General features: G+C 54.7%; 3 protein-coding genes across 4 annotated transcripts; 1 reads left to right on the forward strand and 2 right to left on the reverse strand.

The window, feature by feature from the left end:
* Positions 1-528: 528 nt before the first annotated feature.
* SCAMP2 (secretory carrier membrane protein 2) lies at positions 529-12615 on the reverse strand. The gene is made up of 9 exons (XM_014879216.2): positions 12478-12615; positions 7599-7679; positions 7013-7102; positions 6182-6299; positions 5449-5577; positions 4867-5026; positions 4243-4344; positions 2281-2398; positions 529-1221 (listed from the first exon to the last, which is right to left on the reverse strand). The coding sequence occupies exons 1-9, from the start codon at positions 12532-12534 to the stop codon at positions 1075-1077; spliced, it is 1002 nt and encodes a 333-aa protein (XP_014734702.2). The 5' UTR covers positions 12535-12615; the 3' UTR covers positions 529-1074.
* MPI (mannose phosphate isomerase) lies at positions 11615-15805 on the forward strand. Of its 2 annotated transcripts, none has more exons than XM_014879217.2 (8): positions 11615-12020; positions 13073-13200; positions 13508-13708; positions 13790-13931; positions 14183-14365; positions 14475-14648; positions 14755-14963; positions 15278-15805. In XM_014879217.2, exons 3-8 carry the CDS (start codon positions 13514-13516, stop codon positions 15494-15496), a joined length of 1122 nt encoding a protein of 373 aa, XP_014734703.1. In that variant the 5' UTR covers positions 11615-12020; positions 13073-13200; positions 13508-13513; the 3' UTR covers positions 15497-15805. The 2 variants fall into 2 exon arrangements, with proteins under 2 accessions (XP_014734703.1, XP_088028452.1); XM_088172326.1 differs by lacking the exon at positions 11615-12020 and adding an exon at positions 12660-12781.
* Positions 15806-15964: 159 nt separating this feature from the next.
* FAM219B (family with sequence similarity 219 member B) lies at positions 15965-19492 on the reverse strand. The gene is made up of 6 exons (XM_014879097.2): positions 19401-19492; positions 17984-18086; positions 17626-17710; positions 17205-17282; positions 16889-16937; positions 15965-16735 (listed from the first exon to the last, which is right to left on the reverse strand). The coding sequence occupies exons 1-6, from the start codon at positions 19488-19490 to the stop codon at positions 16577-16579; spliced, it is 564 nt and encodes a 187-aa protein (XP_014734583.1). The 5' UTR covers positions 19491-19492; the 3' UTR covers positions 15965-16576.
* Between the last annotated feature and the right edge of the window lie 171 nt (positions 19493-19663).

Raw genomic sequence — 19663 nt, forward strand, 5'->3', positions numbered from 1 at the left:
AGCCCCTCCACGGGGGCACCCAAACCCAAACCACGACACCCAAAGCTCGGGGCTGAAGGAGGGAGAGGTGGGAGTCTGCCCCCATCCACCCCTGCATCCCAGGGGACATCCCAGCTTGGGATGCAGCTGAACACTCATCAAAACAGCTCCTTCCCAGCTAAACAAAACCATTAAACTCGTGAGGAGGAAGGCAGGGAGGAGCCTTCCCTGGAGAAAGACTCATTCAAGGTTAGCTGGAGAAAGGCGTCACAGGCACTGTGTGTGACCTGGCATCTTCAGCTGCCCCAACCTGGAGCTGGGAGCCAAACCAAAATTCCTTTTCCCTTCCCTCCCTCCCTCTCCTGGTTTCAAGCCATCATTGATCCCTTCTCCCCATCTCCATGCCCGGGGCTGGCACCTGCAGGATCCTCGTGGAAGCAAGGGATGTGCCCTGGGGGGACCAGGGGAAATGCATCCCCCCACACATTCCCCCCTGCTCCCAGATTTTCCTTTGTGTTATGTTATCCTGGCTCTCAGGAAGCCCAGTAGTTATGAGGACAAAACACAGCATTGTGTGAGTGTAATAAACCAAAAGTACAGTTTCTGTTCTTAAAATTAACGACATCAACTACATGCACGTTACAAAACCCTCCCAAAACAGCAGATAATCAAATTCCTCGTAGCAAAGGCCGAGAGAAGAGAGAGAGTAAAATCAAAAACCTGCTTCCCCTCATCTTCCTGCTACACACAGAGCGAGGGGAGGAAGAGACAAACACCCAGAAGGTCCTGGAGAGAGGAATATTTGCCTCAGAGAATGTCTTCCCCCATCTCCCCACACCCTAAAACAAGACAGGGAAAACGAATCATCCAAACCGTAGCTCAGCTGAAGCTGAAAAAAACCCTCTCCTCATCAGGAGTGTCGGCATCACAGAGCTCACATGGTACCCCCAAAAAGTGCATTTTTAGAAAAAACAAAACAAACAAACAAACAAAAAAAAGATGAAGGTTGGGGAGATGAGGGCAGAGGAAGCGAGTGGGAGGCTGCCCGGGAAGGGCTGGATTTCCTGGGAAGGGCTGGATTTCCTGGGAAAAGGGTTAATTTCCCCGGAAAGCATTCTGTGCAGCTGAGGAGGCCACCCCAGCTGCTGCATTCTGGAAGCTCCTGTTGGTGAGGATGCCTTGGGAAAACTCCTCCTGGGCCCTTTGGAAGCTGGCTCCTGTGCGCCGATACAGGGAATGCACCTGGCAACGAGAGGAGAGGGACAGGGTGAGGGGAATCAGAGTGTGACTATGGGATTGCTGCACACTCCTTGCTTTTCCTCGCCTAAGCAGCTCCCTTGACAGCTGGAGAGCATGAGCTGCAGCCAGTGGCTCCATGGCTCCCAGCATGGGATGCTGCAAATTTCAGGAAAAGAATCCTTCATTTGCTGAAGAATTTGAAGGTCTCGGCAAAATTGCTGGTTTCAGACCCAAAATTCCCCCCACTGTGGTGGCTCAGACTTCCCCCAGTATTTTACTGGAGGGCAAGGCCTGAAGGTGCCAACAGCATCAGGTATTTCCTTCAAGATAAATGCAGGAGAAAAGGAGGAAGTACCAATAAAAACAGGATCAGTCCAGCCTGTCCTTGCCTTCCCCCAAGCTCCATTTCTGCTGTTCCTGCAGAAATCCAGCCCTGCTGTTGTCAGGCAGCAGGAGGGAGGAGGGTTGGGTTTAGGAACCAGTGGGAAGGCACTCATTGGGATCCCAGCAGGCTTTGAAAAGGCCCCCAACGCTGTGGGAGCAGTGACTGAAAATTCCTGCATGCTGAACAGAGCCACGGCCACCTCTGCTCTGCCAGCTCCAAGCAGGACAAGAGGCAATGGTTTTAAACTGCCAGAGGGCACAGTTAGATGGGATATCAGGAAAAAAATCCTTCCCTGTGACGGTGGGGAGGCCCTGGCACAGGATGCCCAGAGAAGCTGGATCCCTGGAAATGTTCTAGGCGAGGTTGGACACTGGGGCTTGGAGCAACCTGGGATAGTGGAAAGCGTCCCTGCCCTTGGCAGGGGGTAAGATGAGCTCTAAGGTCCCTTCCCAAATCGTTTCATGAATCTGTGACTCCAAAGGGAGGCTACTTCCCACTTCAAGAGTACCCAAAAAATTTGGCATCGGTGCAGGAAGCACAAACAAAACCACTTTAATTAAAACCTCTCATCCCACCAGCGCCCCGATCCCATGATCATCCCCAGCCGGGTGAAGGGAGGTGTCAAACCCAGCACCCCTGGGAGCAGCCTGAGCTCTGCCAGCCCCCGAGGCACTCACCTGCTTGAGGAGGAAGAGGGAGAGGACGGCGCAGAGCGTGAAGAAGGCTGCCACCACCATCATGATCACGGCCACAGCCACGTTCTCGTGCACCTCCGACAGCGCCGCGATCCAGCCGCTGCCAGGGAGAGGAGAGGAGGGTGAGCACGGGCAGCATTCCAGCACAGCTGGAGTTCAGGAGGCACAGGGCACACACACACAGGCTTCAGGGAAAGGTTACAGGGCACTACAAAACCAAACAGCTGTGGAAACAGCAGCCTGGAGCTGATCCAGGCCCTTGTTTTGAGGATAGAGTTTCCATTAGCATTTCTAGAGGAGGATTGTGCTCATGCCACTCACATTCCAGCCCTGTGCCCTCCCCTCAGGCAGCAAAATCAATACTCTCGGCGCCAACGGTGACTTCCATGGGCACCTTCTCAAAATTCAGCTAAGTGGGGTAAAGATAGGCTGGAGCAGCTAAATTGGAAGAGATCGGCTGGCAGGTCTGCAGCCCGGACCTGAGTGTCACCCTGACAGGGATGTAAGGGTCAGGAGTGGGAGGAAGAGGCAGGAAGGGATGGAGGTGGTGAAACCCTGGCACACGGTGGCTGCTCCATCCCTGGAAGTGTCCCAGGCCAGGTTGGACGGGGTCTGGAGCAACACAAGACAGTGGAATGAGAGGAGCCTTAAGGTCCCTTCCAACCCAAACCATTCTGTGACTCCACAATTCTAAGTTACAGACACTGGGAGTTGTTAGAGGGAAGGGGCAGGGAGAATTCAAGGAGTTACCAACACTTGCCTGTGGCTGAGAATACCAAGACACCTCACTCAGAACACCTTCCTGGGTGCAGGAGAAGGGAACCTTTCCAACTGCTCAACTCAACCGTGTGCCAGCAGGAGGGAGGAGGGAGTGGGACCCATCCCATGTGCAGCACAGGGAAGCAGAAAGCGCTGCAGCCGAAAATATCCATGCTGTCTGGCAGGAGGAAACGGAGCAGAAAGCTCCAGGCAGCCTCTCCAAACCAGACTAAACCCCCTCCCTGTCCCCTGTGACTCAGGGAGGCCGGGGACAGCTCTGCCCATGAGCCCTTATGCAGAAAATAGCAGCTCCCACTGGAGGCTTCCCCTGGGGAGCAGCACCACGGGCTGCTAACCTTTTCCCTGTGCTCCATAATTCCGGAATGGGAGCTGCAGCCGAGGCAGCAAGGCGAAAGGAAAGGCTGTGCTCTCCCTGCAGGGCACAGCTGCTGACAGGAGGCTGCTGGACCCACTCCAGAAGCCCAGGCTCACCCTTCTGGACAATGTCACTGAGAAAGGGCGAGGCTAAAAGCCTCTCTGCTTATCTCAGCCCCCAACCACATGCTCCAGAGAGATTCAGGAAGAGTTTGGGCATGGAGGCAGCAGTATCAGGCTGAGCAGTAGCCAGATTTCAGGTCAGAGATCCCTCAGCCCCACACTGCTTTCAGGGAAGGCTCCAGTTTGAACAAGGCAGATTTGGTTCACACCACAGGAGCAAACATGATCTGTACTGAGGGAGAAGACAGCAGAAGAGGCATGGAAGAGCTCTCACAGAATGGTTTGGGTCGGAATGGGCCTCAAAACTCATCACATTCCACTCTCCTGACATGGGCAGGGACACCTTCCACTGTCCCAGGGTGCTCCAAGCCCCAGTGTCCAACCTGGCCTTGGACACTCCCAGGTATCCAGGGGCAGCCACAGCTGTGCCAGGGGCTCAGCACCCCCACAGAGAAGGATTTCTGTCCCATATCCAGTAATTCACATACCCCCCTTCTCATACTCCTTCACATGCCGGGATTAGGATGGGAAGAGCAGAGGAGGGAGGCAGCCCAGCTGGGACCTCAGCGTGGGCTGAGAGAGGAAAACCACAGCAGGAAGAAGAGGCAGCTGTCAGAACCAGGCCCCAGAGCTCCTGCCAGCCACAGCCCTGGTGAGAAAAGGGATCAGCAGTACAGCCAAGCCTACCTGTCTCCCCAGCCAGGAATTCCAACAGCCTGGATGACATAGATTGCTATTTGGCAGAAGAAGATGAAAAAGAAGACGAAGAAGCTGAAGGAGCTGTCAGACCTGCGGGAGAGATGGCAACAGGAGTGAAAATCATGATCTTCACACTGAGTCCCTGCTCTGAGAGGAGAGGAACAGCTTCAGTGAACTCCTTTCTCCAGGGAAGAGCTGCTGAGGGGAGGTGATGTGGGCAGGAATTTGGGCGCCCTGATGTGTCCACTGCAAATCCAGTGCCCAGCACAAGATGGGGTGAAGGCAGCTCCCTCAACAAATGCAGCATGCTTGACATCAGTGTACCAAACAGCATCTCAGAAATTATTAAAGTGAATAAAACATGAATTAAAAGTGCCCTATGTCTGCCTAGGCTTGGATTTCAGGGTGAAAAAGGATCACCATAATTAAGTTATATCAGACAGATCTAATATGTTTAGTAACACAGTGGTTTGGGTTTATCTAATGATGCAAAGAGCTGGAAAAATCCTGGGGGCAAAACACGATGGGAACAGATAAACCCAAAGCTCCTCCCACTAAGGGATACATCCTCGTTACAGAAAAAAAAAAAAAAATTAAAAAACCAGTACTTGCCTGAAAGCCTTGTAAATTGGTCGGTACCAACAGAGAAAGGCACAAGGAGTGAATAAAATTAACCACAGAATGGAGAGACCAAAGTCCACTCCTCTGCTGCTGTTGACTGTGAACCACGCCAGGCAAGCGAGCAGGTTCAGGAGCAGGGTGATGGAATGCACTGGTTGGGGTGGGAGAGAGAGAAAAACAACATCAGCAAGCTCTTGGAAACTCCAAAGCATCCCTAATGTCTCACTGAACACATGGAGAGCTGCAGAAATTAAGGTGACTTTGGGCCATCTAATTTCCCTTCCTCCTTTGGAAGGGAAACAGAGCTCGACCTAAGAAGCTCCTCTGATCCTGCTGCTCACAGCCAAATCTTAAATAGTTGTTTAAGCCTCCATTAAACAATTAAAATTCTGTCATAAATGAGCTATTCCCAAAGCATAAACTTGGAGTTCTTCACATTTACCTTCATAAGAGGGGAGGGAAATGTGATTTTACCCTTGCAGACAACACCAACAGCATTAACAGTGTGACAGAGCTCAGTGTGACAGACCCTCCTCAAAAAGAATTCTCACGGAAGTTCAAGCTGTTACTCACACATCCACAAGTAATAGAGCATCTTGCATATCCTCTGGTAGTCAGCTGGGATGTCTGCAGAAAAATCCTGGTAGAAGCATGGCTTGATGGGACACTTCTTGGGGAGAGGTGGCCAGTTGTTCTGCCTCGCTGTGCAAGGGAGGAAGGAGCAGCTCTTCACTTGCTCTTGTCTCATTCAAACACTGATTCCCACCCCAGAATTTCCAAGCAGCCGTTCAGCTATTGTTTAATTCACACATTAAAACCTTGGCAGAGCTCAAGGGTTGGGCAGGTCCTACATCTGGGCAGGCAGCACAGCAGGAATGGGATAAACTGCTGTCAGAGCAGCTGTGTACAGTGGTTTTCCCCCTGAGGGAGGCAGAATTCCCCTGTATTAGCCAAAGGGCCATCCCAGCCACCATCACTCAGCCCTGCAAGCCCAGATTCAGCCACTTCAAACCAAGATTAGGAGGAAAAATATTGGGTTGGGAGAGCCTCGAGGCTGAGAAGAAGAGCTTTGCTGCTCTCAGTGTCACTCACCAGCTCTGGCACGGGTACAGATCGGTGCCTGAGAGCTTCTGGTGGTGAAATGCAGCTGCTTGAGGGCAGAGCTGGCCCCAACATCCCACCTCTGAGCTGCCTTCCCATTTTGGAAGCTGTGGGATGCCGAGCACTGTCCCAGAAGGGTTGCCACAGGAATTTTCCTGAAATCCTGGCAAACCCAAGGCTGCCCTGGGCAGGTGTCAGTACTCACGGTCAATGCTGGCTGCGTGGCTCTGCAGTTCCCTTTCCTTCTTCTCCAGCTCAGCTGCCTTCCTCTCTAGCTCTGCCTGCTGCTGGAGCAGCCCTGCCTGTGCTGCTGCAGCCACAGCCTGGGGAGGGGACAGAGATCAGAGAGGTCAGCCCTGCCCTGGGCTGGGCTGTGGGGGCATCACCAGGAGCCAGGCTGGGAAGGAAGCAGGGCACAGGGTGACATGAAAGCTCAGACACTTTGATTCTGCCACTGGAGGACAAAATTAAGTTATCCTACAGGAACACAGGGCTGGGAGGAGGAGCTTATCCACAGCTTCTACCTCGATGTTTTCACCTCCCTGCTCTGAGCACCTCACAACAGAGTGGTGAGCAGGGCTCCTGGGCTTACCAGGACAATTCCCTTCCCAGCTGCCTACCACACCTCTTAATGCCCTCTTCCACCTGTTTTGTATTCTGAGAAATGATTCCTTCTCCCAGCAGCCTCACTTCTTTGGATGAGGTTGTCCTGGCAGTTGGGTACTTGCAATTATTCTCTTGGCATGTCTGACGAGACACCAGAACTAAGCTAAAAGCATTAGCAGGATACAATCTGAGACTTCCAGGGGGAAGCCAGAGCCAACAGGACATGAGACAAAGCAAGCTCTGCCACCGGAGGGACAGGGAAAGAGATATAAGGAGGACTGTACGTGTGTATTCCCTATAAAGATCTGCCTTGGAAATGCAAGCCCAAAAGATCACCTGCAGCTTCCCAGTCACCACCCCAGGGAATCCTGTGCTCCCAGAGGCCCTGGGAGCTTGAGGAGGCTGGCAGGGCAGCAGAGAGGGGCTGTACCTGTGGTGTGGGCTCCACAGATGTCTGCAGCACGGCCGGCTGCGAGTGGCCCGAGGGCTGCACCGCCGGCGTCGTCCGCGCCGCATTCGTCTGCAAGAAATCACAGGGAAAAACGTGGCAGGAGAAACACAACAGGCTCCTGGTGAATGGTTTAAATTCAAAATCTCCCTTTCCTGCCCTCCTTCTCCCACCTGGCTCATGGCAGCAGCCAGGGAATAAGGATGAGGCTCTGCCAGCCATCCCTCAGTGGCACTGCCAGGGCAGCTCGGCTCCCAGCCCAGGGAGCAAAGAAATCCTGCTGTGTCCTGCCACAAAGCATCTTCCCCTCCACACTCCATGGGGCTTCCCTGGGGTCAGCAGCCAGCTGGAGAGGAGCTGTTCCATGATGTGAGTGGAGAGCTCCAGCTGGGAGCTTATTACAGCTCCAGTGCAGGAGCAACTGCCCACTCCTGCACGCCATGAGCCACATCCATGCGGAAATCAGCTGGGAACTCCTCTTGTTTTTTGAGCTGCACCTATCAAGGGACCTTCTACACCACTAAAAGTGACACCAGGTCCACAGAGCACAAAGACAGGTGGCACATACCAGCTGGGAGCTCTCAGAGAAGGGGTTGAATTCATCCAAGCCACTCTGGCTGGTGTTTGTGAGCTGTGTCACCGAGGGGTCCTGGAGGGAGAGAGCACAGGGGTAAATCAGCATTGGATATGGGGCATCATCACTGATTTCAGTTTGGAAAAAGCCTTTAAGAACATCAGGTCCATCTTATCCATGCTGCCTGCTTTCCATCTGCTTGTTAGCTGGGAATTTCAGGGGGTGAAACACATCCCTGCCACAGGGAGATGGCCCTGGCTGGCATGGAATTTAAATATCCAAGGAGGTGACCACCAGCAATGCAAGACTTGTGAACAGAAATAATCTCCTGTTCAGCCAAGAGGGATGTCTGAACAACCACAACGTGCTTTTGGCACAGGAATACTTTGTGCAAGCTACTTCTGCTCACCTACAGAGAGTTATTCCTAATTTCCAGGGATTTGGACTCATCCAGCCGTGGTCAGGATGTTGTTGGGCCTCACAGAGCGAGCATGGAGCCACACAAAATGAGGTTCTAGACACAGCTGGCTGAGACATGCCAGCAAGCTAAAATGCCACTGACTGCTCTGCATAAGTGAAACACTCAGGAAAATTGAGCTGGAGGTGTGACACCAATTATTTTAGGAGGTTTTAATGCTGCTGGCATAACAGCTCTCACTTCCACTCACAGCACCTCCCACTCGTCTCCATCAAATCCTCTGATGTTTAAAAACAAGCTCTCTGCACCTCAGCACACCTCTCTCCCCTCACCTGCAATGCACACAGCTGTTTTTATCTCCTCTTTTCTACCCACTCCTATCCATGCAGAGATTCCTCTTGGGCAGCCAGATGTTGCCCTCTGGAGCACTCCCCAGTTATTCCCAAAACAGAAAAGTTCCCTTTTTGAACTCGGAAATCCTCCTGCCTCTCAACCTGAGAGTCAGGTGTGGGAAAATTAAATGAGAAAATTAAAAAGTGGCTTCTTCTCCTTCTCTCAGCACCTCGTGTGTCCAGACCAGCCTAATTTGGTGCTTCACGGGGTGAGAAGGAAGCGAGGCTGTGCCGGGGCGTGCAGGGCTGAGGGAGCCAGGGCATGGAGGAAAATCCCTCAGGAGCCATTCCCGGGGTTCTAGCGCAGCCTTCTGCCGAGCAGGATCCTCATGGAGCAGTTAATGAGTAACTGCACAGCTCCTGCATGGCAGGCACTCCCCACCAACAGGTCGCACTCGTTTGTGAATCACCCCGGGCTGAGCCATCGCGGATTCTCCGATGCTGCTCGGGAAAGTTCAACTCCCCAGCGAGGAAGGGCTGCAAAAAGTGTGAAGAAGCAGCAGGGCTGCCGTGCTGGAGATAAAACATGCTTTTATTTCACTCCTGACTCCTCTGGAAGCTTCATCTGTGCAGAGATAAGGGCTGTCAGCAAAAGTTCACACTTCCCCTCACACGATTACTGCTGCACATCAGCACAAACCCTTTAGTCTGGAGCATATGAGCCCCAGCTGGACTAAAGTCCAGCAGAAAACAACTGCACCAGGAAGAGAAACTCGCTTCAAGGTGTGGGAAGTGGAAAGTGAAAGCCGCACAATCCTTTGGAGAGCCTGGGTGGTCAGGCTGGGAATAAGGAGAAATGCTACAGTACCACCATAAAACACACGTTTGACTTCCCCTGGCTCATCTGCACTCAAAAGAAAGCTGGAGGCTCTCCACAGGCAGGGAGAGCAGCACCACGGTTTCAGTTGCACCAGTTTGATTCCCAAGGTAGACAAGATCTCATCTTACTGCACAGCTCTAAAAAAAAATCACTTAATTAGGCCGTAAGGCCCAGACCCAGCAGCTCTGCTTAACTCGCCTGCTATTGTGCAAGCGTGTCTAAAACAGGAACCCAAAGAGCAGGGAATTTGCAACAAAGCTGAAGTGTTTGGACACGTGCCTGGGCAGGGCAGGAAGGAAAGCAGAGGGTGATACACTGGCAGCAGCTTCTGTGAGCCCAGAGCAAGCAGTGAGGGATGAGCGAGCACCAGGCACGCAGGGATCAGCGAGGAGCTGCCCACAAACTTCTTGTTTTACTGTTATTTTCTGCCAGCTACACAGCAAAGGGCAGCCGAGCCTCTTGAAACAAACCTTGGAAAGAATCGGGGATTTAATTCAGAACCACTTGGGGCCACAATAAGATTGCTCAGACACAAAGCTCACAAATCAACGACGGGCTCGACCTGCGGGATGCCATGAGCAGATCCCCTTTGTTGCCCTTCCAACCATCACTTCCTCAAGTTGCAGGGACGTGTGATGTTGTTTTTCATGGCTTCAGATGCCTCCACATCTCGACCAAATTACCCTGCCACAAATTTTAAAACTATTTTCAAACGCAGCTTGATGAAAATACAAAGTTGCTGTCGCGCTGCTGGAAGGTTTGGATACAACAGGTTTGTGTGAGGAATTCTATTTTTCTTTTCTTTCTTTTCCCACAGATTAAAAAAACAAAATGAGAGACGTCTCTAGATGAGATCAAGGAAAAGGAGCTCAACCTAGAATCACCTGGAACTTAACACAGTTGTCAAAATATCAGAGTATTGCCCCAGATATAACCAGTCCTGCAGACTCAGAGTGCTGCCACTGCCTGGAATATGCACTGAGAGAAATCCGGAGGATTTTATTATTGATATCTCCGGAGAGGATGGAAGTTTCCAGCTCTGTCTGAAGCTTGAATCAAAGTTTTGGAGGCAGCTGCCACTTCCAGCAGGTTACTAGATAAAGGAAGGAAGTTAATCATCTCTCATTAACTGGTTACAATAAGTAACAGAGCAGCCAGAGATATTTTTAACAGGACCAAAGCAGCTTATTTTACACACAGCTTAACAAACATCATGAACAAAGTCTCCTGAAAAGGCAGAGATCCTGGTCACGTCAGGATTCGAGGAGAATGAAGCGCTGAATTGGGAGCTCCAGCAAGCAGGGACAACCCTGGTGCTGCGGCAAGAGAGATCCACGGGCTGGGAGGGTGAGGAGGCTTCTGCTCCTTCCCCAGCATGTGAAAGGTGGTGTCAGTGGGACACTGTCACCCCAGCACAGAGCCAACACCTGGATCCAGCCCCTGGCAGGGAACAGGCTGTCACACAGGCTGGGATTCCATTTCAAACCAGACCAACGAGGCTTCGAGCTTCCAGGAAGCAGCAGTCAAAAATTCCTCTCAGCCAGCTGCTGGGGACTGAGGAATTTTTCTTGAGAAAAAAAAAAAAGGTAAGACAAAAACTTGCAGTCCTGAGAGAAGGATACAGAACCTCCCACAAGGACCAGATGAGCTGCAAAGAGCTGTCACAGGGAAATCCAAGGTGGGATATGTGTTAATCCTCGTTAAGAAGTGATCCTGACGTGGGAGTTACTGGCTGGAAATCACCTTCAACCTTTTTTTGTTTGTACAGTGAATAAAGGGTGAGCACGGCCCTGTTCTGTCAGATACCAGGAGAACTTTGATGTGCACAAAGCAGCTGAAGGGCAATGACAAGAAAGATGGAGACTGACTTTTTTAGAGTGGAGGGACAACAGAGAATGGCTTCAAACTGACAGAGATTAGACTGGATATTAGGAGATTCTTCCCTGTGAGGGTGGAGAGGCCCTGGCACAGGGTGCCCAGAGCAGCTGTGGCTGCCCCTGGATCTCTGGCAGTGTCCAAGGCCAGGCTGGGACAGTGGAAGGTGTCCCTGCCATGGCAGGGGGTGGAACTCGATGAGCTTTAATTTCCCTTCCAACCCGAACTGCTCTGTGATTCTAGGAATATTTACTTCCTCAGAGCCGAAGCAACAAATCCCATGTCCATGAACAGCAATATATTCCACTCCCTGGAAGCAATATCAGAGGAACACAATTGTCCCAACTCTTCCCATTCCTGAGAGTCACAAGACCATGTTAAAATGAAAGTGAGGAAGAAGAGAAAGAATTTTTTTCACTCCGATTCCTCAAAAGACTCAGCTTCATCAACAAACAACTTCTGTTTGGCTCAGCCCCGAAATCCAAGGTCAGGAAAACACTCCTTCCTGTGGGTCACATCCCAGCCAAGCAGGGGAGCTGAGGCTGAGCTCTCAGACCAGAGCCAAAGGCCAGACACTGATTTGCACACCAGAGGCTGTTCCAGGCCAACTCCTCGCATAAATGACCCCAGTTTTCAGAGGTTAATCCCAGAGAGGAGAAACTCAGCGAACAGAGACCAAGTCCTCAGTGACCTTAACAGGAATCCTCTGCTTTGAGCCACGAAATCCACAGTTTTGCCTTGGGAACTCACTCTTAAGCGCTGAAGCGCCTTAAAAACAGACCCAGAGAGACGCAGCGGACAACCAGACCACCACGCAGGACAGCTCCAGGGATGGATTATTTTTAATAAGACCTCAGGATGGGCATTCCCAGCGGTTGTGCATCCCGAGAGGAAGCAAAGTGTCTGGCGAGGTGAGGGAGGGGAGGCTGTGCTGGGCAGCGAGGGCAGTGGGAGAGGAGCCTGCTCCGGGGACAGAGCGGGAGGGACGCAGGGGGGTTACAGCGCTCGGAGGTGACCTGCGGGAGGGGGACGCGGACGGGACACAGGACCCCCGCCCCCGTACCGGGATCGGGATACACAGGAAGGAGATGAGGCTTTGAGCCCCGGCCAGGCGAGGATGCAGGGAGGGCGAGCGGGACCCCCGGTGCTGTTTCGGGCAGGGGGGCCCGGCCGCCCTCAGGGCCGGGGGTCGCGGCCGCCTCACGCCCCCCGGTCCCGCCCTCTCCCTCTGATTGGTCGAGGCGCGGAGCAGCGGCTCCGCCATTGGCCGGCGGCGCTTCACTCAGTGCCACGTCTCGGCGTGCGGGGCACGGGGGCCCGGCCGGGCCGGGCCGCGCCAGGGGGGAGCCGCCCGCGCTCAGCGCCCACCTGGAAGGGGTTGATGTCCACCGGGTCGGCGAACGGGTTGGTGTCGAAGCCCGACATGGGCGCGGTCCGCTCCTGCTCCGCTCCCGCCGCCGCCGCTCCTGGCGCTTCCGGGGCACCCGCGTGACCGGGAGCCGCGTGACGTCACGGCGGCGCGTACAGCTCGCGCGGGGTTAACCCGATGGGCGTGGCCGCGTGACGTCACAGCGGCGCTTATAGACGGCAGGGGGGTGTGGGGGGAGGGGGGAAGGGAAGGGAAAGGGGGGGCAGCAGGCCCTGCCCGGCCGAGCCATGGCGGAGATCCGGGGTGAGCGGGGCACGGGGCACCCACCGGGGCCGCGGGGACGGGGACCCCCCCCACCGGGACCCCTCCAGGGCGACGGGGTGGAGGGCCCGTGACTCGTGTCCCCAGCCCGAGCACCCCCAAATCGCCGGGTGATGGTTGAAAATCGTCCCCCCAGACAGTGTCTCCTCCCAAGCCCCCGGTCCTCTCCCTCCCTGACACCCTGTCCCCCTGCCCCGGGGGCTTTGTGAGTGGCCGGAAGGATTTTAGGGGGTTCTTTCTGTGCCCCTCTAACACTTGGCTTCTCTCCCGCAGTGTTCCCCCTCTCCTGCGTGGTGCAGAACTATTCCTGGGGGAAGGTGGGCCTGGAGAGCGAGGTGGCCAAGCTGGTGGCCAGCGGTGACCCCCTGGTGCAGATCCAGCCTGACCAGCCCTACGCCGAGGTGAGTGTGTCTATACGTCCATTCTGTCCGTGTCTCCGTCCCGTCTGTGTGTCCATCCGCGTGTTCATCCCACCCTGCGGCTGTGGCTCTCACCATCCTGTGTCCTACCAGGACGTGATGCTGACCCCCAGCTGTCCCATGTCCCCTAGGGAGGGGGAACGTGGAACTTGGAGGGAAGCCCGGTGTGACTCAGCCCCCGAGGGAGCTGCCAGGGATCACCTCTGGGGCCGGGCAGCCTCTGGAAAAGCCCAAGTCATCCGTGCTGGCTGCCCGGCTCAGAGTGTTGCTGTGTGTTGGTGTCTCACAGCTATGGATGGGCGCACACCCCCGGGGCGATGCCCTCATCCGGGATAACCGCATCCCCCAAAAAACCCTGGGCCAATGGATCGCCGACAACCCCGCCTGCCTGGGGGCCAAGGTGAAGGACACCTTCCAGGGACAGCTGCCCTTCCTGTTCAAGGTGCTGTCGGTCAACACTGCCCTGTCCGTCCAGGCGCACCCCAACAAGGTAGGGAGACCCCCGGATGGGCAGCCCAGCCCGACGCCGTGTCCCTGCAGAGGTCACCCAGCTCCTCTCCCCTCTCTGCAGGAGCTGGCGGCGAAGCTCCACGCCCAGTTCCCTGAGCACTATCCCGATGCCAACCACAAACCCGAAATGGCCATCGCCCTCACCCCCTTCGAGGGCATGTGTGGCTTCCGGCCCGTGGAGGAGATTGTCTCCTTCCTCCAGAGTAAGGATGGAGGGTGCATGGTCACACCCTGGGGTGGGGACGGTGGCCGTGCTCCCTTGGGATGGGCTTTGGGGTGGGAATGAGGGCTCTGCTCTCTTGGGATGGAGTTCAGGCTGGGGACGGTGCTCCCCAGGGATGGGATTTGGTGTGGGGATGGTGACTGTGCCCCTCTGGGCTGGGGGTGCTGGTACTGCCTGGGGCTGTTCTCCCCTGGGCTGGAGGACTGGCTCTTACTGGGGCTGGCCCCACAGATGTCCCTGAGCTTCGGGCACTGATCGGGGAGGTGGCAGCAGAGCAGCTGGAGCGCAGTGGGAGCGACGATCCCCGCGGGGTCTCGGCCGCCCTCCGCGTGTGCTTCACCCGCCTCATGAAGAGCGAGAAGAAGTTCTTCGTGGACCAGCTGAACATGCTAGTGAAGAGGATCTCCCAGGAAGGTGGGTTCTGGCTGTGACACCCCAAACCAGTTCGGGGGGCTGTGTTTAGGGGAGAGGCTGTGGCAGCCCCAGCTCTCTCCCCATGCTGGGTCTGTCTCGTCCTGTGCAGCGGCAGAAGGGAAGGACACGTCAGGGAGCAATGGGGACCTGCTGCTTCGGCTGCACTCCCAGTACCCCGGGGACATCGGCTGCTTCACCATTTATTTCCTGAACCTGGTGAGGCTGGAGCCAGGGGAGGCCTTGTTCCTGGGAGCCAACGAGCCCCACGCCTACCTGCACGGAGGTGAGCGTTGGGAGGGCTCTCCTGTACCCCAGCATCCTGCAAGGACTGGCCGTGGGGACAGGAGGAAGGGCTGGGTTGGGCTGACAGCGCTGCCCTGTCCCTGCAGACTGTGTGGAGATCATGGCATGCTCGGATAACACGGTGCGTGCCGGGCTCACCCCCAAGTTCATCGATGTGCTAACCCTGTGTGAGATGCTCAACTACACACCAGCACCCAGCAGCTCCAAGATCTTCCCAGCAGCACAGAGCCAGCTCGATCCCCACGTCTACCTCTATGACCCACCCGTGCCAGACTTTACCATCATGAGGATAGAGGTGAGCAATGACAGATCCGTGTTGGGGACACCAGGTGGGACACCTCAGCACTGGCTGGGGCTCACTCACCTTTGTAATCAGTGTCCTGGCAAGGAGGGAGGGATGCTTGGACATAATGGGGTGCTGGTCTCTTTATCCCTTCCCTGTTCCCTCTGCCTGGAGCTTGTTCACCTTCTCCAGCAGCTCTGGGCAGAGGGAGAACCAGGAAGAGGTCCCCAGGCTTGGGCTGCTGCAGGCACAGCAAAGGGGTGGGAATGGGGACAACCCCCTTCCACTGAGGGAGACTCCAGCCAGAGTGACATTTCCCTTGGCAGATCCCTGCCTCCATCAAGCTGTACCTCATCTCTGCCATGGACTCTGCCAGCATCTTGCTGGTGATCCAAGGGACAGCCGTGGGCACCTCCACAGCCGCAGCCTCCGAGATGTCCCTGCAGCGTGGCTCCGTGCTCTTCATCTCTGCCAACGAGAGCATCTCCCTCCACCTCTCCTCACCTGATGGGATGCTGCTCTTCCGAGCCTGCTGTCTCCTCTGAGCAGGGCCTGGGACACTTCCTCCACAACACTCCGTGTTTGAGTAGATAGAAACTGGTGTGGGCAAAGTCTTCTCGCTTGAAAGTTTTCCCTCCAGCTATTAAATCCCAAAACCAGCCCTGATGTATAGAAAGAGCAATTCCGTGGACCGACTCCTTGGATGTGGCTGAGGCTTTCTGCTGCTTCTGGTGGGCTCTTCCCGAGCTTGGCTGATGGCAGCCAGTGTCACCCTTCCCTGGCTGTGAAAGGTGGCTGCATGGGAGGGTGATGGAGCAGAGCTGCTGTGAATAAAAAGGTGACTTTGTCCGTGGTGGAGGGAGCAGGAGGATGGAAGGGGCCAGAGAGGCTGGGAGCAGTGCCAGCATCCCCCCAACACTGGCTGTGACACCTCCCCCCTATTCCTCATGCACAGGAAAGGAGCAAAATGTGATGAGGGAAAACAGGAGTCCCCCTCACAGCAGCAGCACCCATTCTGAGTAATGAGATCCAGTTTATTGAGTGCTCCCTTTTACAAGTAAAATACAAAACCAAACAAACATGCCCCCCACCCAACCAGTTCATGTCTCTTGACATGAAATATTTAAATAATATTTCTGTATAAGAAGCTGATTGTCCTCTATGTCATAGAGCAGGACCATGGTTTAAGGCAGCGTTTATGGTTTGCAGCAGGGAGGCTCTCCAGCCCCCCAAATCCAAGCCCTGTGCAGAGCTGGGATGGGGGCCCTAGGCTGTGCCTCACCTGCATCAAAGCAGCGTTGAGGAGAATTGGGAAAAAGCCATTAGCTCCAACCCCAGAAACTCCCAAATCCTTCCCTTTATTCCCCTGTGGAGGTGCCAGGCTCTGCCTATCCTCCCTTCCCAACCCAGCCAAGTGCCAGCTCCCATCCAGGCCACCAACATGTCACTGTGCCACCGCCCGCTGATATTGCTGAGTGTAAGGAGAAGTCTTTTGGGGTCAGTTGGTCTCTGCCATGAGCAGCATCGTTCAGTCCTTGTGTCACCGTCCTGGCGTGGGACCTGGACACCCACCAGCCATCCCACGGGACAAAAAAAGTGCTGAATTTTGACCTGTTCTTGTGCAGCTACTGGATCACACAGGAGAGATTTTCTCCAAAACAACAGGGGCAAGAAGAGGAGGCAGCAGGTTTTGGGGGGATGAGATCCAGGTCTTCATCATCGGGGACCTCATCGAGGTGGTACCCGTCCTGCAGCAGCTGCCGGCTCAGGTCCTGGGTCACCTGCTGCAGGGGGACAAAGCGGGGCTCTGCGGGATGGACACACAGCCACGCTCTGTGGGGTGATGCTTCCAGCCCCCAGGCAGAGCCTCCAGGGGTCAGGGGAATGGGGGAGCCCGTGGGGACCCCACAGTGCCAGAGTCAAAGCCCCACACTTGCCTCGGCAGAGGAGTATCCTGAGGAACACCTGGATCCTGGCTCCCCGTCACTAAGGGGAAAAAGAAACAGAGCTGGCCAGGAAATGGGGTCTTTAGGATGTAGATAAGGGGAATGTGGGGGGGAAAAGGAGCTGGCAGTGCAACCCCAAGGGATGTTTGAAATCTGGCACAACAGGAGCGTTTCGCTGCTCTGAGGTGCCCAGTGCCATCAGGGATCTTCTACAAGTGACAAGGAAAATCAACCCCCCAAAAAAGCCATCTGGGAGCACCCCCCACCAAAATTGGGGGATATTTTCCCAAAATCCTGGGATACTCACCTGTCTGAGTCGAGGGAGACCAGGTTTTCATCAGCTGTCTGGCTGAGCGCTGTGTAGCCCTTGTTGAACTTTACAGACCTGCCAGTAAACAGAGGAGTGAGACCAGCAACAGATATTTCATGTGAAAACACATCCATGGAGCTGACAGGCTGAGGAGCCAGGGCAGGAACCCCACTCCTTCCCACCCAGGCACTGTCCAGGGCCATCACTTGCTAAACCCCAGGATACCCAAACAAACCCATACCACCAAATCATCCCCGAAATAAAGAGAAAAGCAGTCTAATTTATTATACTGGATGTCCCTGGCCAAACAGAGCCAGCAGAATAAGGTCCCAAACTCTCATTTTGAATCCTCTGAGTTTCCCAGTCTCCCCAAGAAAAGTGAAAAATACATTTTGAAAATAGGAAGAGGGGATCAGACCTTTTAGGAGTCGGTTTCAGGGCAGTGGGTGCCCCCAGCAGCCCCTGCCTTCGCAGCGCTGCCTTTGCCAGCTCCCGCTGCCTCTCTGAAAGCCAAGCACAGGGACACAGAGGAGAATTCCCAAGTGCTCCCAAAGAAAAAAAAAAATCCCAAAGGGTTTCTTCTTTTGGGGAATGAGTGAAGAGGGTGTTGCAGGTGAGTGTGGGTGCAGTGCAGTGCTTTCCAAAGGCATCTCTAGGGGTTTTATAAAGGTTTTATCCCACCAAGAAATAAAAGGGCTTTTGGTAACTCCAGCTCTCTGGGAGAGAGGTGGAAATGATGCCCAAAATCCCGGCAGAGTCCACCAAGCATCACTTACTCAGCTTGGCCTGAATGGAGGGAGGTTTGCTCATGATGTATGGACCCCTTTTCTCCACCACGTCTGTCCCTTTGTTCAGCCTCTTCTTTTCAGCCCAAATCAGCTAAAAAAAGAGTGGAAGAAGCATTTAGCATCTCTCCATGGGCATGAAGTAAAGCAGAGTCACCTCAGAGCATCCAATCATTCCTGGGAGCTCAAGGTCAGCAGGGAAATCTGTCCCCAGGGTGGCTGGGGAGGGACAGCTCCTCCTCTCCAGCCCAGGAGGAGGGAGAGGAAAAGGAATCAGCAGATAGGTTATCAGACAAAAAGATTATTTGGGAATGGTAATGCTAAATAAAAGCACAGGAAGTCACCATCAGTTCCTGTGCAAGCCTGGCTGCAGTAATACTTGGGGAAAGGTGGTGGAGGAGATTTACTGAGAGGTTAATCAAACAAAAATTTAAAGATTGTACATTTTAATTTTGGAATTTGAGCCTTTCAAGTTTCTCCATTTATCCAGTTATTGTCAAGGAGAACCAATGCTTCTGAGGGCAAAGGGGAGGAAAAAACCTCCACAAACACAAGAAGTAATGAAGAAAATAGAGGGAAAATCAGAGAGAATTGGCACAGGAGGGACATGGAATTAAGAGAACAAGGCAGAGGACTTGGGATGGTAATTGGAGAGCACAGCCAGGATTAGCCTCAGTATCTTAAGCCAGAATTAGCAGGATAGACCTTCCTCATGGGAATAACCAGGCAGGCAATGGCCCCTCAGATCCCTCTGGATATGCCATACCCTTCCTAGCGAGCTGATACACTTGTGTGTTTATATTTATACTTATATTTATAATTTTTTATATTTATACACTGTATACAGTACTGTGCCTCCATGTCTGCAACTCCAAAAGATGAACTCTCCCACTGTATTGCTCCTATACTGCCCCCCACACACCCCACACTGCCCCAAGGACATACCCCAGCCCCATAACCCCTGTGCACACACCCCACAGTGCCCCAAGGACATACTCCAGCCCCATAACCCCTGTGCACACACCCCATAGTGCCCCATGGACATACTCCAGCCCCATAACCCCCGTGCACACACCCGATCCTACAATACCCCCAGCCCTATACCCCCCTATTCACGTACCCCACACTGCCCCATGGACACACTCCAGCCCCATAACCCCTGTGCACACACCTCAAACTGCCCCATGGACACCTCCCAGCACCATAACCCCTGTGCACACAATCCACACTGCCCTACAATACCCCCAGCCCTATACTCCCCCTGTTCTCGTACCCCACACTGCCCCACGCTCTCCTCAGCCCCATATCCCCCACGCAGATATCCCATACAGCCCCCTACCCACGATGCCCATACCCTACACAGCCCCGCATACCCCGCACCCCCAGCACGCCCGTACATCGCACGTACCCCCGGGCCCCGCCGGCCTCCGGCTCCGCTCGCAGCGGGACCGGGACCGGGACCGGGACTTGCTCCGGCTCCGCCGCCGCCCGTCGCCATGGCCGCCCTGGCCCCGCCCCCTGACCCGCCCGCCAATGGCAGCGCGGGACTGCCGCAGCTCAGCCAATGGGAGGCGGGCAAAGGGCGCGCCCCTCTGCCGCGCATGCGCGGCGGGACCGGACAGCGGGACCCGGACCCGACAGCGGGACCGGGACCGGACAGCGGGACCCGGA

Source organism: Sturnus vulgaris, chromosome 13, assembly GCF_052056855.1.
Source record: "Sturnus vulgaris isolate bStuVul1 chromosome 13, bStuVul1.hap1, whole genome shotgun sequence".
NCBI classification, from domain to species: Eukaryota; Metazoa; Chordata; class Aves; order Passeriformes; family Sturnidae; genus Sturnus; species Sturnus vulgaris.

Excerpts from the sequence above, each read along its gene's own strand:
- MPI (XM_088172326.1), top strand. Across the intron at positions 13,709-13,789 it reads TCCAGGCGCACCCCAACAAG|GAGCTGGCGGCGAAGCTCCA; the intron begins GTAGGGAGACCC and ends CCCTCTCTGCAG. Across the intron at positions 14,964-15,277 it reads TTACCATCATGAGGATAGAG|ATCCCTGCCTCCATCAAGCT; the intron begins GTGAGCAATGAC and ends TTCCCTTGGCAG.
- FAM219B (XM_014879097.2), bottom strand. The coding sequence starts at position 19,490 with ATGGCGACGGGCGGCGGCGGAGCCGGAGCAAGTCCCGGTCCCGGTCCC. Across the intron at positions 17,711-17,983 it reads CTCCATTCAGGCCAAGCTGA|AGAGGCAGCGGGAGCTGGCA; the intron begins GTAAGTGATGCT and ends CTTGGCTTTCAG. Across the intron at positions 16,938-17,204 it reads GTCTCCCTCGACTCAGACAG|TGACGGGGAGCCAGGATCCA; the intron begins GTGAGTATCCCA and ends TTTTCCCCTTAG.
- SCAMP2 (XM_014879216.2), bottom strand. The coding sequence starts at position 12,534 with ATGTCGGGCTTCGACACCAACCCGTTCGCCGACCCGGTGGACATCAAC. Across the intron at positions 5,027-5,448 it reads GCTCTATTACTTGTGGATGT|TGCATTCCATCACCCTGCTC; the intron begins GTGAGTAACAGC and ends CACCCCAACCAG. Across the intron at positions 4,345-4,866 it reads CCAATTTACAAGGCTTTCAG|GTCTGACAGCTCCTTCAGCT; the intron begins GCAAGTACTGGT and ends TCTCTCCCGCAG.